Source organism: Pollicipes pollicipes, unplaced genomic scaffold (assembly GCF_011947565.3).
Source record: "Pollicipes pollicipes isolate AB1234 unplaced genomic scaffold, Ppol_2.1 Scaffold_5724;HRSCAF=6776_pilon_pilon_pilon, whole genome shotgun sequence".
Classification (NCBI taxonomy): domain Eukaryota; kingdom Metazoa; phylum Arthropoda; class Thecostraca; order Pollicipedomorpha; family Pollicipedidae; genus Pollicipes; species Pollicipes pollicipes.
In genome coordinates this window covers 55,062,579-55,079,622 of record NW_023596746.1, presented here as the reverse complement: position 1 = coordinate 55,079,622, position 17,044 = coordinate 55,062,579, and the positions used below count along the sequence as shown (strand labels likewise).

The 17,044-nt window shown below is 50.3% G+C and overlaps 2 protein-coding genes across 7 annotated transcripts; one reads left to right on the top strand and one right to left on the bottom strand.

Annotated features, from left to right (window-relative positions):
• Window positions 1-1,966: 1,966 nt before the first annotated feature.
• On the bottom strand, window positions 1,967-8,793 carry LOC119102255 (uncharacterized). Of its 6 annotated transcripts, none has more exons than XM_037225625.1 (2): window positions 8,747-8,793; window positions 1,967-3,111 (listed from the first exon to the last, which is right to left on the bottom strand). In XM_037225625.1, exon 2 carries the CDS (start codon window positions 3,078-3,080, stop codon window positions 2,811-2,813), a length of 270 nt encoding a protein of 89 aa, XP_037081520.1. In that variant the 5' UTR covers window positions 3,081-3,111; window positions 8,747-8,793; the 3' UTR covers window positions 1,967-2,810. The 6 variants fall into 6 exon arrangements, with proteins under 6 accessions (XP_037081520.1, XP_037081515.1, XP_037081517.1 ...); XM_037225620.1 differs by having other exon boundaries at window positions 8,698-8,753; XM_037225622.1 differs by having other exon boundaries at window positions 8,644-8,748.
• A 216-nt stretch (window positions 8,794-9,009) lies between these two features.
• Window positions 9,010-13,233, top strand: LOC119102254 (40S ribosomal protein S5). The gene is made up of 4 exons (XM_037225618.1): window positions 9,010-9,073; window positions 10,968-11,125; window positions 11,376-11,585; window positions 12,885-13,233. Exons 2-4 carry the CDS (start codon window positions 10,976-10,978, stop codon window positions 13,179-13,181), a joined length of 657 nt encoding a protein of 218 aa, XP_037081513.1. The 5' UTR covers window positions 9,010-9,073; window positions 10,968-10,975; the 3' UTR covers window positions 13,182-13,233.
• Window positions 13,234-17,044: the final 3,811 nt, after the last annotated feature.

Genomic DNA, 17,044 nt, shown 5'->3' with positions numbered 1-17,044 from the left:
TAATTAAAGCATTGCTGTTCATACGCCATTAGGTCACCTGTGGACAGCGATATCCTGTATTCATTTGTCCGGTGGCGTATTTAGTAGTTACCGTTTCTTACAATTATCACACCTCCCCGATCGTTGGGTTCGTCCAGCCTGCTCCCTGTTCTCTGTTTAAGCTTTCGTTGTGTGATAATTGTTCTGTGACGTTTCATCGATGTTTTGTACCAGCTAGCGTTAAAATTGTTCTAATTAAACTTTCATTGTGAGTTCGCAGAAAAGTGTGCGCGAATCCTTGATATTTTTCTTAGAGTTTGCGGCGCCTTGAGACAATCCGGCCGTTGGCTCGCGCGTACCTGGGAGTTAGTCAGGCGTCGTGATAGCTCGTGAAGGCCACTTTTGGGGGGACGATGAACCGCTGCAGGTACATTATTAGATGATTGATGAATATGTTGATTCAATGAGTTTTGCGGCATTATAAAGTATGTGAAAAATGAATCCCATGCATTGTCTGGCGCTTGATGTGTGTTAAAATACAAGACATGATGATACTGTCAGATAGTTGGAAGTAGACCTGTGTTATCGGGTTATTCTGTTATGTTATGACTGAAATTATCTCACCGCGCATGATTCTAGCTGGTCTTGAGTGCTTGAAAACATTCATTCCATTTCTTAAGAGCTGGCTTACCAATCCCTGATCTAGATGAGCGCCTGCTCGTACGCCCAATTATGTTTGAGCGTGGCAAGCTCTTGTGCTTCTCATCTTTCTGCGAATACCCTGGAACTGACGTAGGTAGTGGAGGACAATACATCACTCCCCACACGATGCAGATTCGGCACTGACTCGTTCGTTGGCGCCACACACGCGGCTGCCGACCCGTGGACACCGGCAGCATCGCCGCAGCACCCATCATGGGATCCGGCGCAACGGCGGGTGAACCTTACGCCACCTGTCACACGAACGCCAGGGAGAACGCCAGTCCCGCCGATATTTGACGGGAGCGCGGCGGAACCGGCCGAGCCGGCGGCGGCGCCGCGGCGACCGGCACCAGCGACGGTCCCACGCTCCCCACTCTCCGAATTTCTCGATGCAGGTAACTCAATAAACAGTGAAATACAAGGAATAGGTATGTCAGGACCGTTGTCATGCTACCGTATCTGGTAAAGGCCATTACAGTCGGCTCCAGCTTTAATCTTTGCTTCCGCCGTCTCTCACGGGGACCTCGCCTCAAGCGTTACAATGGTCCTGCCAGAGCGAGTCTGTCTATCGGCAATATAAATAAAGTGACCGGCTTTACGTTCTATGTCCTGCCCAGTCCTGTATGGCTATGGATACAGTGTACAGCAAACCCTACTGGTGCTTTGATCAGCCAATGATGTGGCAGTCTTCAGTCCGTATGAAGCCACACACTTTGTTGATTGGACCCATCACTTGTTAATAAAGTAGCTGTGCGAGATTCATCGTCAAAACTCTGTTTGCAACACCCACCAACGCTGATTGTGCGGTGTATCCTTCAACGGTACCACGCACTAATTCAAATACAACCGCCACTCAAATATTTGTTTTCGCAGCACTTTTGTGGCGTTCCTAGCGCATTGTTGCTACCGTATATATACACGACTCGTATATCTGGACCGGAAGCCGAGACTACCAAGACTAGTATGCGGTTAGCTTGCAATATAACGCAAAGTTGGGTCTGCCTGTTACTGGATCCAGGCCCCGCTTTCTTCAGCGGCGTCCATGTCGCGCGCCGCATGCGTGGCGACACTGGTTCTTGGCGGTCAAAAGCAACAGAAGACGACAATTGCAGGGCACTCAGGCGTCCGGGTCGGCTTCCGTGGGATAGCTTACTCAAAAGTGACAGTAAACACCAGAGCTAATATGCGCGCACCATGCCGCACACTGCGCCCGCGGGCCCTCTTATCCATGTGATAAGGCTGCGCTCGTCACCGACGTATTGCATCGTTGCAGATTCACAATGAATCTGAATGATTGTTCTTGCTTGAGCATCAGTCTAAGAGGCAAATTTACATAACTGCATTAACCATTACAATGTCCATTTGCTCTCTAGTAGGCACTTATGGTTTAGAACTTGCGGCCAACCCCTGAAGTTATCATTTCCAACAGTGACAGAATTACTAAGTGCAGAAAATGACATGAATTCATGCATTGTACATTGCAGACATGTCACTAAATGACACACTTAAGTATGAAAAAAACAGTTACAACTGGCTTTTGAGCTGCAACTTCTGGGATGCATACAGCACACAAAGCCCAGTTATACATGTGCATGATGTACTTCATACCCACATGCAAACAGACAGTATACATCGTCAAAGATAATCTCCACAATGGGCCGCCCAAATAATGTACAGCTTTCACGTTGCCTTCCCCCTCCCCACGCAGCTAAAGCCTCATAAGATCAATATGCACCTTAACAAAGCAAAGTAACATACTACAGCTCTTAAGCAGCAAAATACATGAATAAGCTTGCGGTTTCAAGAGGCATAAACATAGATACTGGGTTTTTCGACTGGTCAGTCACCATCCACTGCAGTTTCGTATTTCACAGCGATAGTTAAATTCAGCTCTAAACTCGGCGGCCCAACAGCGATCCACGGCCCTCTTTCCCTTCTGCATACAAACGCAACACTATAACAGGGCACCACTCCCAGTATCACTTTCCCAGAACCGTTCCACCGCGCGAAATCACTTTCACTTCGCTCCGAAGTGGGAGCAATGGCATCGGCCAGTTTGCAGCGACGTAACAGGCACTGTAGGCCTCAGTTCTCCCACAGATGGCGATCCCTCCCTCCAGGACCCCTCCCTATTTATCCTTGAACACTGCCGTGGTGACGCTGCCAGCACACGTCACCAGGCACACGTCGTTCTCCGTCTCCATGGCGACCAACGGCGGCCGGGCCGCGTCTGGCTCGACGCGGCGAGCGGCGGCGGCCAGCGCCGCCAGCTGGCCACTGGCCGGCTCCCTGAGGCTGCCGTCGGCGGCCAGACAGAGTCCGCTGGCGTCCACGGCCAGCAGGCCGGCCACGCCGGCCGCGCGACCTTCCTCCAGCGCCGCCCTCACTGCCGCGTCCATGGTGACTGGCGGATGTACTGGTGCAGAGATGCTGAAAGAGATGACCCGCTGGTATGGACTCGCTGATGCCAAAGCAGCAGTGCACTGATACAGGCAGGTGCTGAAGCCAGTGGCATGTTGGTCAGATAGTGAACCTGTACAGGAAGTCAGCTCCACAGGTTGATACTGAAACAGATCGTACGCTAGCAAAGACTATGGCTGGAATGCGTTACACTCTGGCACATCTTGATGCTTCCATGGATGGATATGATTCTCAAATTAGAAGTAATGGTAGAGGTAATGGGGCTTTTGGGTGTGTCAACTGCACAGCCATGTAGCGCCCATTATTCTCACTTTGTGGCACACCTGCAGTCTGAAATCAGCCAGCCAGCCGGCTCTCTAACGACACGTCTGTTTTGGAACATGAATCATCCATGGGTTCCATGGGTTTTGGAATGAACCGTGGGCTTCCTTCCCTTTCTCAGCTCGCCAGGGTCATGCATGGAGACCAGTAGCACGGTCTAGATGCTGGATGACTGCTTCAGTATTTCCCACTACACCAGTTTGAAAGGATGCAGACATCAATGACAACCGCTGTCTGTGCTGTAAAATAACCTCCATGCTAGTAAAGCACGGGGCAAACAAGGTTGCATTCACATAAAATAACAACATCACTTCAATGTACTGAGACTTACAAAAGCATGTATTCAGACCTTGATTTAAGCCTACACAAGAACATGCTGGGTCAATAGGCATTGGTAACACCCTGGAGGCATCATATTTGGTCATGTTTATTCAAGTTACCTTACTGAGCAGCAGTTAATATTCAAGGGCGCCAGAATTGCCATGCAAGTGCAGATTCAACCTGAACGCTTCCATGGCCAGCATCCCCAGAAAATTATTTCTAGCCAGATTTGCCTACCCAGGAGATTTGATCTATCCCTTGAACAGGCCTTACAAGCCCCTTGTAATCTCTTGTATTGTACTAATCTCACGATTTTATATGGCGTCAAATAGCAGGCAGTATTGCATGAATTCAAATGCCAAGATAATGGAAATATGATTAAATATGCCCAGGAGTTTTTAAACTTGATTTTAGATATTTGTCAGTTGCATGCACACATTTGCCTTACTTTACCTCATGGTGATCGGGAAATACAATATGCCACTTGGCCTGTAGGTCCCGGTCTCGTCAGGCTCCCGGTCCGGTAACCAAACAGTCTCAAATTATGGGCAGGTCCAGCGTGGGGTGTTATACATGACGTCAGCCAACCAAGTGCATATCAAGCCTAGACTTGACAACTGTTCAACTGAGGTTGATGACACCACCAGGTGTGGAAGAACGTTCCAATCGTTGACGGACGGACGAGAGTCCCAGCTTGAGGCTTTCTCAGCTTTCATTGGTGTCTTGTCACCTCCGAATTGTCTTGACAGGAACTCCTCTTCCGACGGCGACAACAGCGACATACCTCCATGACACAGCTGTTACACTGTTACCATGTCTTCCCTGCGACGACGGTAGTACAGCGAGGGCACCTGGAGGAGTCTGAGCCTCTCGGTGTGTGACTGGTGCCTCACTTCAGTCAGGTTCAGTTTGCCGAAAGAGCCCCAGATGACGTTGCCATACTCTAGTACGGACGTGCCAAGATCTTAAAGGGCAATGGTAACGTGTGAGCATCGATGTTGGCAAAAGACCGCCTCACGACCGCCAGCATCTGGTTGGCCTTGGAGATCGCTTCCACCGTCTGCACATGGAGCTTGGGCCTATGATCCACGAAGATCCCGAGGTCCTTCTCGGTGGACTCGACCGCGATTTCGGCGCCTTCCAAGAAGCTGATCAACCTCGGGTCGCAGTTCCCATATGCATTACTTTGCACTTTGCTGCACTTAAGGGGAGCAGCCACTCCTTTGGCCACTAGGCCAGGGTGTCGAGGTCAACATGTAGAGATGATACCGACAGGGGTCTCGGGACACGACAGTAGACCTTGGTGTCATCGGCGAACATCCTGACCACGCTTCGCAATTGTTCTGGCAGATCGTTCACAAATATTATGAATAGCGTTGGTCTAACCACTGACCCTTGCGGGATTCCGCTGACGACGTCGATCCAGTCCGACTTCCGAGCCCTGGACCCGCACGCTCTGCATCCGGTGCGTGAGAAAAGCTCTGATCCAGAGTAGCAAGTTACCTCTCACACCGTAAGCATGGAGTTGGGAGAGAAGGTGGTTATGACGCACAGAATCAAAGGCTTTGCTTAAGTCCAGATACGCCACGTCCACCGGCTCTCCATCCCATACCGCAGCGCTCCAATCTTCCGTGACTTCTAATATCTGGGTGATACAGGACCGCTTAGGGCGAAACCCATGCTGGGTCGCATGCATAAGTCCAGACTCCGAGAAGTGATGAATTAGGGCATCACGGAGAAAAGATTCGAGTATCTTGGAGGGAACGGCAGTAAGACTGACTGAGTGGTATCTCACTGGGGACCGTCGGTTACCTTTCTTAAAGATCGGGACTACCTCGCCAAGCTTCTACTCCTGGGGGTTTTCCGGCTGCCAAAGATGTTCGGAAAGCGTGCTAAGGGGCACTGCCAGGACGTCTGCGGACTCACGAAGAAGCCTTGGGTGGATATCGTCTCGCCCAGAGGCGCTCAAGGTTTTTAAGGCAGCCAATCTGTTTGCCACTGCCTGGGTGGAGATGTCCACGTCATCCCGAGACGGTCCAGTAAAATTTGCAAGGCATCACAGGCATGGCGCTATCCATGAAAACACTGGCGAAGAATTTACAGAGGACATTGGTCTTTCCTTCGTTGCTGCTGGTCAACACCTCATCATCGTCAAGAAGGTTTTCTACCCCGTATCTTGTGCATAGTCAAGAGTTGGCATACCTCCAAAAGGCCTTAGGGTTTCCTTTGAGGTCTGTTACTTATTTCATCTTATACTATTCCCGAAGGTTTCTGGTCAACTTCCGAAGGTCATTGCGACACCGCACAAATATGGCAAGGTCCAGAACATCCCGAGTCCGCGTGCACATAGGTCACAGTCTTTCCTTAGTCTTCTTAAGCTGCATGGCCCTTGGGTTCATGTACAAGTTCTTCTTAAGTTTAGTCCTTCCCTTGATGGAGCAAATCTCAGTAGCCCTAGTGATTCTCTCCTTGAAGAACTTGTAAGCATCTTTGAGGCTGCGGTTCTCCACTGGGGACCAGTTCATTAACTTGGGGGTGTCTGCCAGATGCTTGTAATTTGTGTGTCAGCTAGCCTGGACAGGGAGTTTGCAGCCCAGAGAGACAGACCGATGCACATGATGACCACATGGTCGCTGTAACCTAGCCCAGGCAGGTATTTGATTTGGCTCACCATCTCCTCCTCGTTTGTGAAAATAAGGTCCGGAATGCTTGGGGCTTTACCCACCCAGTAACATGTCTGCTGTTGGACATGCTGAAACAAAAAACAGCCCTGGATGGTGTCCATCAGTGAGTTGGGTGATATTTCACATGACTTGAATTTCTAAACCCAAAGAGTCTGTCCAAATCCAACACTAACCATGTCAGTGGCTAACTTTTTTAGCTGATGTGCTGATCAAACAGTGGTGGCTGAAGGCAGTCCAAGCCCAAGACTATTACAACTATAAATATGTTTGTAGGTACCCAAGGCAAGAACAGCATTGCATGGTCAGAGGGAGATCATACCTATGGAATATGTGAATTGCAGTTATTGTATGTGACTAGTGAGTCTACATCTGAAGAATGACAGAGCATTATAAGAAGACCAAGAGCATGAGATAGATGAACTTTATTCTTAGTCATTATTACTGATTATCATTATTTTCAAGTCACTGCAGTATTCTAACAGCTTTACCAATAACTTATTTTCATCATGCTCGAGGAACTGCACTGAAGTATAACCATAGACCAGCAAACTTGCCGGCTTAAAACCCCAAAAATGCAATTTTAAAGCTGACTTCCAACAAGATACATACACAAGTTCACAAATATACAAAAGACTACACTGAGATTATTTCAGATCATGTGGGCCAGACTAGAAAAGAACTTCACAGGACATGTCAACCACAGCAGCAGCACTGCCACAAAACTGCCTCATGCCTGCAGTAAATTTGAGCACCATGAATGTACCAGAGCACTCAAGGTTTCCAAAAACTGCTATTGCAAAGTGAGTTTTCAACAGAAATGCTAAAAATATAGAAATGCCAGCATTTTTCCATTCAAATGTAATTTAAAAACTCAGCACAGCTAGATCTGGCCTGAACTCTGTGGACAAGCATAAATGGTTCAGGATACAGATGTTGCACAGGGATTGGGAATGGTGCATGCTTTTCAGGCTACCATGCGACCAGAGAAAAAGCAGTAAACTTAAAAAAAATGTGGATTACCTTATTGATGACTGGCATAGCAGTAAAACCATGGTAACAATTTCAGCCATGCACTCTGTAAGTCTAAGAACCCAGAGCTTCAACAGATTTATGTAGGCTTGACAAGGCAAAGACAAACATAGCTCCTTTGACATGGACATAAATATGAGTCAAACCAACTTCCATGATGAAATGAAATTGCCAGGCAGCATGCATTCAAACAAAGCACCTCAAGGCATGTGCAAGCAAGCAAAGTACCCTGTACACCAACAACCTCACATAACATAAAGACAAAGATATCTGGCCCGTGAAGAGCCACAAGAACCCATTGAGGTTGGTCTACCTGAAGTTACATGCACATCCTCAAAACTAATTACTTGGCTTACATCAATTTAGTTATAAATAAGATCTTTAGACCAATAAAACATCTAGATAGAACTTGCCCAAACAGTTTTTGAATGTTGCTATAGAGGGACTTCCTACAACTTTGTTTGTCAGCCCATTCCAATGGTTCACTACCCTTTGACTAAATGGCATCTGCCTCTTCACAGCTCTTCTCCTACCTTTTAAGAAATGAAAGTGGTTTCCTCTATGTCTCGCCCTAATTTCCAGCGCTCTATGTAGATCTACCTTGTCAGTCCCCTTCATAATCTTGTATACCCCTGCCAGATCTTCTCATCTGTGATATTTCACCAAGTACAAATCCAAGACCCAAAACATATCCTTGTGTAAGTTACCAATCACCAATTACCAATAAGTTGCCAACCCCATTGAGCATCCTAAATGCTTGTTGCTGTACTCTTTCCAGTCATCTATATATTTTTGGAAGCATGAGACCAAGCAACATTCCTACTCTTGTAATGGATGTTCCTGCTTAGCCTTAACCCTTGCAGCCCCACATTGTTTTTCACCATCAAAAACCCTATAAATTATAACCCTTCAGTCCTTTTCTTCTCTGATCTGGTCAAACTCCCATCCAATCAATAGCTAGTGCCCTCACCGCTCTAACTATCCAAATGCATCACCTGACATTTATCATAGTTGAATGACATCTGCCACAGAGAACCCCAGTTCACTAGCTAATTCAAGTCAAGTTGAACTTGGTTCGGCTATCAGTATTTTACGACAGCCCTTCTTATAAAAGATCGTCGGCTAAATTCAGCACTTGACTAATCCTACATCAACATAATTCACTGAAATAAGAGCGTTTTCTCACAAAAATAATTACGTTCCTCCGCCGCCGACAACACCTTTATTCCCAATCCCTGACCCAGTAATCAGGGATAAGATAACGCTGAAATGCAATGTTGATGACTTACACGTAGAATTTAAAACTGTCGTAGGTGCGGTGCAAACGTCTGTTATTTAAATATCTCTCTATGATGTCATAAATGTTTGGGCCAATTGCTTGTCTAGTACGAATTGCCTCTTGTCAATATCAGAAAAAGCTCAATAGTTTTTGACATGGTGTTGATAAGTCATGTTTAATGATACCGGAGACATTAAATTGTAGTCGATTTCTCGAGCATAAATCAAGATGTCGCCCAAAATGATTATTTTGTGTGGCAAATAATATCGTTTCTACATTTGACAACACTGCGTAAACAGCGTCCTTTTTCCGGTTGCTTGTGGTGAGGGACCGGACGGTAAGAAAACTGCTGAATTGATTGCATGTGCCATTGGTGCTACGTCGCTGGCTGGATGTGGATATAAAAAGCGATAAAACTTCAGAATCCCGTGAGGCGTTGCGTACTGTTGACGTGTTCATGTGTTTGAATGGCTGTTAACGAGCATTTGTAGAGTGCGTAGTACTTTACTTTGAGAAGAAATCATGTTTTTGCGGTCATTTCCTCACACAATTCATTTCTGCAGTATTCAGCTTCATTGAGAGGAAAGGTTGTGTGTGATGGTGCAGATTTCGCTAAGATTCGCAAGCAGTATCTCGTTTAGTTGCGTGAGAGGCGCCCGATGCTGTCGAGATTTCAGGAACAGGTTGCCTTCATCTCACATTGCTCACAGAGAACAATTTTTACATTTTCCGCAGTGGATATTTGTAGAGAACAAAATTTATTGTTGCTAAAACCGCCTAGAAGGGGATCAGGCAGGGAACCCTGTAATGTTAAGCATTTGCCTTGATTCAACTTATGTGCTGATGGGCTCAGAAAAGTGATGGGCTATTGGTCATCAGTATGCCTGTCTTCACTATTCAGAGCATAGTATTTGTTGTACATCATTGTGGGCTGTATGATAGGTGAGCCACTTTTTGTTTTGTTCCCCTGGCCTTGATGCGGGCTAGCAGGCTGTTAGCGATGCAGGCTTCCTATGTTAACAGGCAGGGGTCAGTCATTCAACTTGTGTAATGCTCTTATAAGGTGATCCATGCAGCAATAAGTAATGGTAAGGTTGAGCTTTATTACTACTATACAAGCTTTTTTGTGTTATTAAGAAAAGTCTAGTAGTCGAAATTTAGGTGTATACATGTGACAATGCATGTGGTACACACATTTTAGCGGGGGCATGGAAGTGCGCTGTTTGTAGGTGGCTGGTGTGAAATGTTGTCAGCTAGGTATCAGAGTTCAGGTTGGAACCAGGGGTGCAGTTTTGTTGTTAGTCCCAGGTTTTAACCCAATGGTACCCCCTGTCCTGAACTTTGAGAAGGATGTGTGCTGAATTTGAGGACAACCCATTTTATATGAACTTGGGGGGGGGGGGGGGTGGTCGGAGCACTTCTCTGCACTTGGTCCCCACTCACCTGCCGTATGACTACAATCCTATCAGAATAACTCCAAACCTTTTGGTTACACAGATGCTAGGGTGTTTAACCCTTGCCATATAGCACTTATGTGAGGCATGATTCTACCATCTAGCATTTTGGGGCAATTTGATGTAATTCTTAGTGCAGTCTTCAACATTGTCTGTTGTCACCTGACCTGTAGCCAGGCTGCTATCGCTGGCCACCATTTCCTCGGTCTCATTTACATGCAAATAATTGTCCGTAAGCAAAATATTTTGTGTGCACATACATGTGATTACTGTCAAAGTAGTGCAGTGAACAAGCAGTTAATGCTGTCAGGTTTCACATGGGAGGTCTGGGGGCCAAATCATGGCTGCTATGGACTGATAGCCAGTGTGGCTCTGCAGTTGCAGGTGCTTTGTTAGATGCAATGCAATGACGTCACATTTTTTAAGAAAACAGAGAGGTAGTGAACAAATTTGATGCAGGATTTTAATCATTCAAAATTATTGTCCATTATGATTGTGTTCATCACAAAGTTTGAGGACTATGTTTGTCACACCCATATCCAGACCATATTTTCAGAGGGTTGCATGGTGATACTGGAGGTGCCCTGTGTATCTCAAGGCTGCATCACTGTTGGCAGCCTGTATCAATTAAAACCAATGTCACATCAGATGATATGGCAAACCTTCCTGCCATTTGGCCTCATCACACATGCCTGCCTATATGTGTTCACCTGAGGGGTGAACACATGTAGGCAGTGTTCACATGTGTTCACCTGATGCCGAGCTCTGTTGTGACAGTTACAGTCATGGCCGATTGGGACGAGGAGACGGCGGCCGACACGGCCGTCGCCGCCGGAGATGAGGAGATGGCGCCGCCCACGGCCGACATGCCCGAGATCCACCTGTTCGGCAAGTGGTCGTGCGAGGACGTGCAGGTGCCCGACATCTCGCTCCAGGTGGGTCGCACGTCCGTAGGGAACAACTGTGGCATTGCTGTGATATGTACTGCAAACAATATGGAGTAGTGATGCCCGGGGTCGGGCTGGCGGTCACGTGTCCACTCAGTCGAGGATCGCGGAAGCGTTGTGACTGGAAGCGACAAGCGCGTGGGCCATAGGTACGACATATGTGTTGGTCTGTCAACGGCGCGCCCCCGCCAGCCTGTCCGTGACGCGTGATGTAACGGTGAGCCCGGCCGCGCCACAGGACTACATCGCGGTGAAAGAGCGTCACGCCCGCTACATGCCCCACTCGGCCGGCCGGTACGCGGCCAAGCGGTTCCGCAAGTCGCAGTGCCCGATCGTGGAGCGGCTCACGGACTCGCTGATGATGCACGGCCGCAACAACGGCAAGAAGCTGATGGCCGTGCGCATCGTGAAGCACGCTTTCGAGATCATCCACCTGACCACGGGCGAGGTACGAGCGCCGGGCACAGGCGGTGTCAGGCAGGGAGTGTACGGGGACGGTGAACGAAGGAGCTCAGGAGATGCGCCTCCGTGAACGGAGACGGACGGGGAACGTCGTCAGTGTGGCGTCACTTGGGCACGTGGTTGGAAAGGGTGTCGATATGTTTGCATGTCACTGTAATCGCGGCTCGGTGCCGACTGCCTTTTACTCCTCCCGTCGCTCCAAATTGGCCAGTCGGCAGCCAGCTAGATGGTGGTCACCCGGCATTTGGACGCCTCTGATGGGGTGAATGGGGTGTGGTGGTTGGAATGCCAGTGCTTGGGGCCCATAGGGCAGTAGATTAATAGTCAGTGAATCACTTTGGTGGCGAAAGGGGTCTTGGAGCCATAAGTGTGGTGGCATGGACTGCTATTTACATCTGTGGCACCCAGCTGGGCAAATTAGGGGTGCTGACAGGAATGGCTGAATGTGGACTGTATGGACTTGTTATGGAATGGTAACTTGGTTATCATTTCTGTATGGTTATATGGGCATCATGCATTTATGTCATGATTGGTACTTAATTTATCTTTTTTATTTGTTTGCAACATTTTGTGTATAAAATGCTGCCAATTTGTTCCAGTCTGTGTGGACATCCATATCACGTGTTATTTATTTGGGTCACTCCAGTTTATGTTCATTTCAACTCAGCAGTGTAGATATCCTTGAGGTAAAACTTGGCAGTGAAAATGGGTTGAGTGATGATAAGAAAATGTTGTCTCATCATGGTAGCATTTGAAAATCACCCAGTTGGATACCACAGATGTTTGTATAAATTTTGGTCTGTCAGACTTAAAGCTCCCGAACCATTCCAATCCCACAGCATTTTGTTCGCCGTTGACCTGCTGCCCTCTGACCCCAAATGCTGACCTGACTTGCCACCTGATTAAGGCATGCCGAGCTTGAGGCGCCCGAATGCTGTACGCCTGCTTGACGATTCGCCAATCACGGGTGATGGGAGAAGAAACAGGCGGTGAATGCCAAGCTGGGCTTGCATGTCAAATATTGACATCCTTGTTCACCCAGTGGGCTATTGCTGCAACTCTGCATAGCCATTGTCGGCGATTTATGTCCGGATAAGTTATTAGCGATGATCTTCGCAAGTCGCTGCACAACGCCGTCATGATAATGCCCTATTGTCTGATCGCGAGCCAGCGCGTCCGGCCTCTGTTTACGTGTCCGCTGTGGGCCGGTCCTTGGCCGTGCCGGGATGAACGGAACGCCGGGCGTGCCTGCCAGACCTGACATGACCCCGCCCTGGTCCGGCAGAACCCGCTGCAGGTGCTGGTGACTGCCATTGTCAAGTCGGGCCCGCGCGAGGACTCGACCCGCATCGGTCGGGCCGGCGCCGTGCGTCGTCAGGCCGTGGACGTGTCGCCGCTGCGTCGCGTCAACCAGGCCATCTGGCTGCTGTGCACGGGCGCGCGCGAGGCTGCCTTCCGCAACATCAAGTCGATTGCCGAGTGCTTAGCCGACGAGCTCATCAACGCCGCCAAGGGCTCCTCCAACAGCTACGCCATCAAGAAGAAGGATGAGCTGGAACGTGTGGCCAAGTCGAACCGTTAGCTATACGCGCTGTGTCGCCGCGGTGCGGAAATACATCGGACTGCGGAGAGAGGCTGTCGCGTTTGTTCGGGACGGGAAGAGCCGAGGGCTGGAGCCGAGGGCCGGCTGTGCAGTGCTGGGTTGGGGGCGGGGGCCGGCTGTGCAGAGCCGGACTGGGGCTGAGAGCCGGCTGTGCAGAACCGAGCTGGGGCCGAAGGCCGGCCGCGCAGAGGCGTACTGGGGCCGAGGGCCGGCTGCGCGGAGCCGGGCTGGGGTCGGCCGTGCAGGGGCGGGCTGGGGCTGGGGTCGGTCGTGCAGGGGCGGGCTGGGGCTGGGGTCGGCCGTGCAGAGGCGGGTTGGGGCTTGGGTCGGCCGTGCAGGGGCGGGCTGGGGCTGGGGTCGTCCGTGCAGGGGCGGGCTGGGGCTGGGGTCGGCCGTGCAGGGGCGGGCTGGGGTCGGCCGTGCAAGGGCGGGCTGGGGCTGGGGTCGGCCGCGCAGGGGCGGGCTGGGGCTGGGGTCGGCCGTGCAGGGGCGGGCTGGGGCTGGGGTCAGCCTTGCAGGGGCGGGCTGGGGTTGGGGTCGGCCGTGCAGGGGCGGGCTGGGGCTGGGGTCGGCCGTGCAGGGACGGGCTGGGGCTGAGGGCCGTCCGCGCAGAGGCGGGCTGGGGCGAGGCCGCACGCCGGGAGAGCAGTTGAGACGGAAGATGACGCCGGCTGCCGGGACTCGGGCTGTCCAGCCGCTGGGCATGCGGGGCCGACCTGACTTGCGCCAGGTCTGTACGGTCTCAGAATGCGTTGGCCTCCCGGTTCTGAGCGACGGCTGCCATGGCAGTGCGATACGTTCGGGTCCTGGTATGCACTGGGGTGCAGAGAGGCTATAATAGCTCAGCGGTCGCCTGACTTATTTGAGACTGGTAAAGCGGTCGGTCACTTTTGGTGTTGTGTATTGCGCCATTTTATTCTGAACTGAGACCTGTATTGTATTGGCAGGCACAGTTCTGAAAAACGCATGGGGGAAGAGGAGCGTGACCCACATCGATCGCTGTGATGTTTTTGGTGCGTGTTCGTTAGGCAGCGCTGACCATGGTACAAGTATGATCTTTGTGAGGTCTGCAACAAGTTAGCAGTTTTGGAGCATGTTAGCTGAATAACCAGACCTCTTTTCATTCAGGTGGAGGCCCAGTAGCCTATGCCTGTGACGTCATAATGGCACTTAAGCAAAATTTGCTCGCTTTATTGTTGGGGAATGCCATTCCTGGCCGAAGTTACGTTTTAGGAACTTTTACGGCGCTGGTTTGAAACTCAGTCACGTCACCGCGGCTTGGCAATCAGTTTTAACCACGATACTGGGCTGCAGTAATGTAATGTTTATTTTGCCGGATGTCGAGCTGACATATATATATATATATATATATATATATATATATATATATATATATATGTGTGTGTGTGTGTGTGTGTGTGTGTGTGTGTGTGTGTGTGCATATATATCACATTTTTACCTCCTATAACTGAATTGGAGACCGCGAGGTTAATTCTGCCTGAAGTTTATATAGTCAGCGAAGTGAAGAAGTCATGTCTTAAATGACCGCATGAAATAAATCGATGGCGCTCTTCATTTTACAATAGTCCAGCTAACTTTTTTCAAAGCGATATAGATCGTATACACTTCGTCATAATTTTTCCCTGAACTGTACGGTGATATCAAGAGCACAGCAAATGTACCTTGAAGATCAAAATGGCTCAAAATTTGTGATGACATGGTCGAGCCATGTTTGCCTGATGTGTTCAACATTGAGCCAGAAGCACGATTAGTGATGCAAGTTACGTAACGTAAGTTTGAGCAAGCGCGCTCGCATATCTTAGCAACAAAAACCTCGACACCAGGCGTTGCATTCTCCGGAAGCCACGCAGCGTCGGCCCCGCGGTCAACACTAGGGCGTAGTAGCCAGCAGGTGGTCGAAAACGATGATGCATTTGAATTTACCTTTGTACGTTCTATGTCACGACATTGGACATGTAGAGATATTCCGAGCGTACATTTCACCTATGCGACTTTTAGATCGATGGTAACAGATTGGCCTGTACAGCACCGCGAAGTTCCCTTCCACGTCCCTGTTCGGAAAATCTTCCCCTCGCCGATTCGATGCCCCATACCGACACGGGATATCCTGTTAGGCACCGTGGGCCCCTGAGCGATACAGGAGCCCCGGCCCACGTAAATCGCGCGCCCGGCATTGCCCCTTCTTGGGAAATGGGTCTCCAGGGCTCAGACCAGCAAGGCACCCATTGCTCGTGGTTCGTGATCTCTGGCCGAAATAGAAAAGCGCCCTGTCTCAGGGGTACCTATCGGGGCCAGAGATTCTCTTACTGACATTTGAGATCACGGCCCTATGGGCAGGGGTCCATAATGTGACCTACAGCCATCCCTTTCCCATTCCATCCTTCAGACCTTTCAGTCATCCAATCGGGTCCTTGATCTTTAGTCTCGACCTTCGCCCCGCCCCCCCCCCCTTCGGACCGCTTAAACACCGCTCTGAATCGGGGCCACTTGCCGCCACAGGACCCCTGTTCGGTACTTTGGCCCCTAACCGAGGCAGGAGCACCTCATTGTGTCAGGGACCCCGAACATTGAAAAGCGTGAGGCCCGGCCCCGTTTCTTTTAAGGAAATGGGTCTCAACGGCTCGACGGACATGAAGCCGCCTGTTCGGTGTTCGTGGTCTTTGACCGACTTTGACACCCGCAATGTCTCAGGGGTTCCTCAGACGGCACCAGGGGAGCTGTGGCTCATGTTTCGGGTCACGACCTTGCGGACCGCGATTCTTTGTGTGACTTATAGCCAGTCTTTCGGGCCCTGATGCCCTGTAACCGAGTCTATTGTAGTCGGTTCCAATGGGCCACCCGGCCTGCTCTTCGGGCCTCATCAAACACTGCCTTTGGTCGGCTCGGAGCCCCTTCCAAGCACAGGACCCTCTGTTAGGCGCTTGGGCTCCTGACAAATACAAGGGCCTTGACCAGCGCAGATCACTGGCCCCGGCATTACACCTGACTGGAAGGTGGATCCTCAGGCCCATATCGACGTGCAGCCGACTGTGCAGTACTGGTAGTACCTAACCGACATTTAGGCCCATATAGACCCAGGAGTTCCCGATCGGCGTAGAGGACCCTCTGACCGGTATTTGAGGGCCCGCCTTCGTAGGCTGGGGCCCTTAAAACTTATCCGACCAGCCCTTTGTGCCCTCAGACGCCTTAATCGGGTCATCGATCGTCGGGCCCGGTGGGCCCTCTAGGCTCTCTGGCCTTCCTCAATCACTGCCTCTGGCCGACTCGGGCCCCTTGCCAACACAAGGCCCCTGTAAGGCTCTGCGCGGCCGCGGGCAATGTAAATCGCTGGCTCCGGCTTAGACCCTGGTCGGGAAATGAGCCTTTGGGCCCATGCCACCACGGAGCCGACTGTGCGTTGCTGGTGGTGTCTGACCGAAATATAGAACCGTATCAACTCAGTGGGTCCCTGATCGGCGCGTAAGGCCCTCTGGCTGGCACTGGAGTGCCCGGCCCGCCGGGCCGGGCCCCTGAATGCGACATCTGGCCGGTCTTTCAGGCCCTTCAGGCCCCCAAAGCAGGCCCTTAATCGTAGGTTCCTAGGGGCCCAAATTACCCCTCAGAACCTACGGGGGGAGGGCTCGTGCCCCCTGTGCCATCCTGCCCGCGCTACTGGTCTGCATCATCTTGTGCAAGGTATAGAATGGCAAAACGTACAGAATGTCAATGCACAGAATGTCTGATGTACAGAATGTTCAAAGTCCATAACGTCCAATGTACAAAATGTCCAAAATTAGAAATAACTTCCAAAATGAGTGCAGATGTTCAAAACGTCCAAAGTA

What these genes read in the sequence shown, in the direction of transcription:
- LOC119102254 (XM_037225618.1), top strand. Translation starts at nt 10,976, where the DNA reads ATGGCCGATTGGGACGAGGAGACGGCGGCCGACACGGCCGTCGCCGCC. An exon ending in TGCCCGACATCTCGCTCCAG is followed by an intron (nt 11,126 to 11,375) that starts GTGGGTCGCACG and finishes GCCGCGCCACAG; the next exon opens with GACTACATCGCGGTGAAAGA. An exon ending in TCCACCTGACCACGGGCGAG is followed by an intron (nt 11,586 to 12,884) that starts GTACGAGCGCCG and finishes CTGGTCCGGCAG; the next exon opens with AACCCGCTGCAGGTGCTGGT.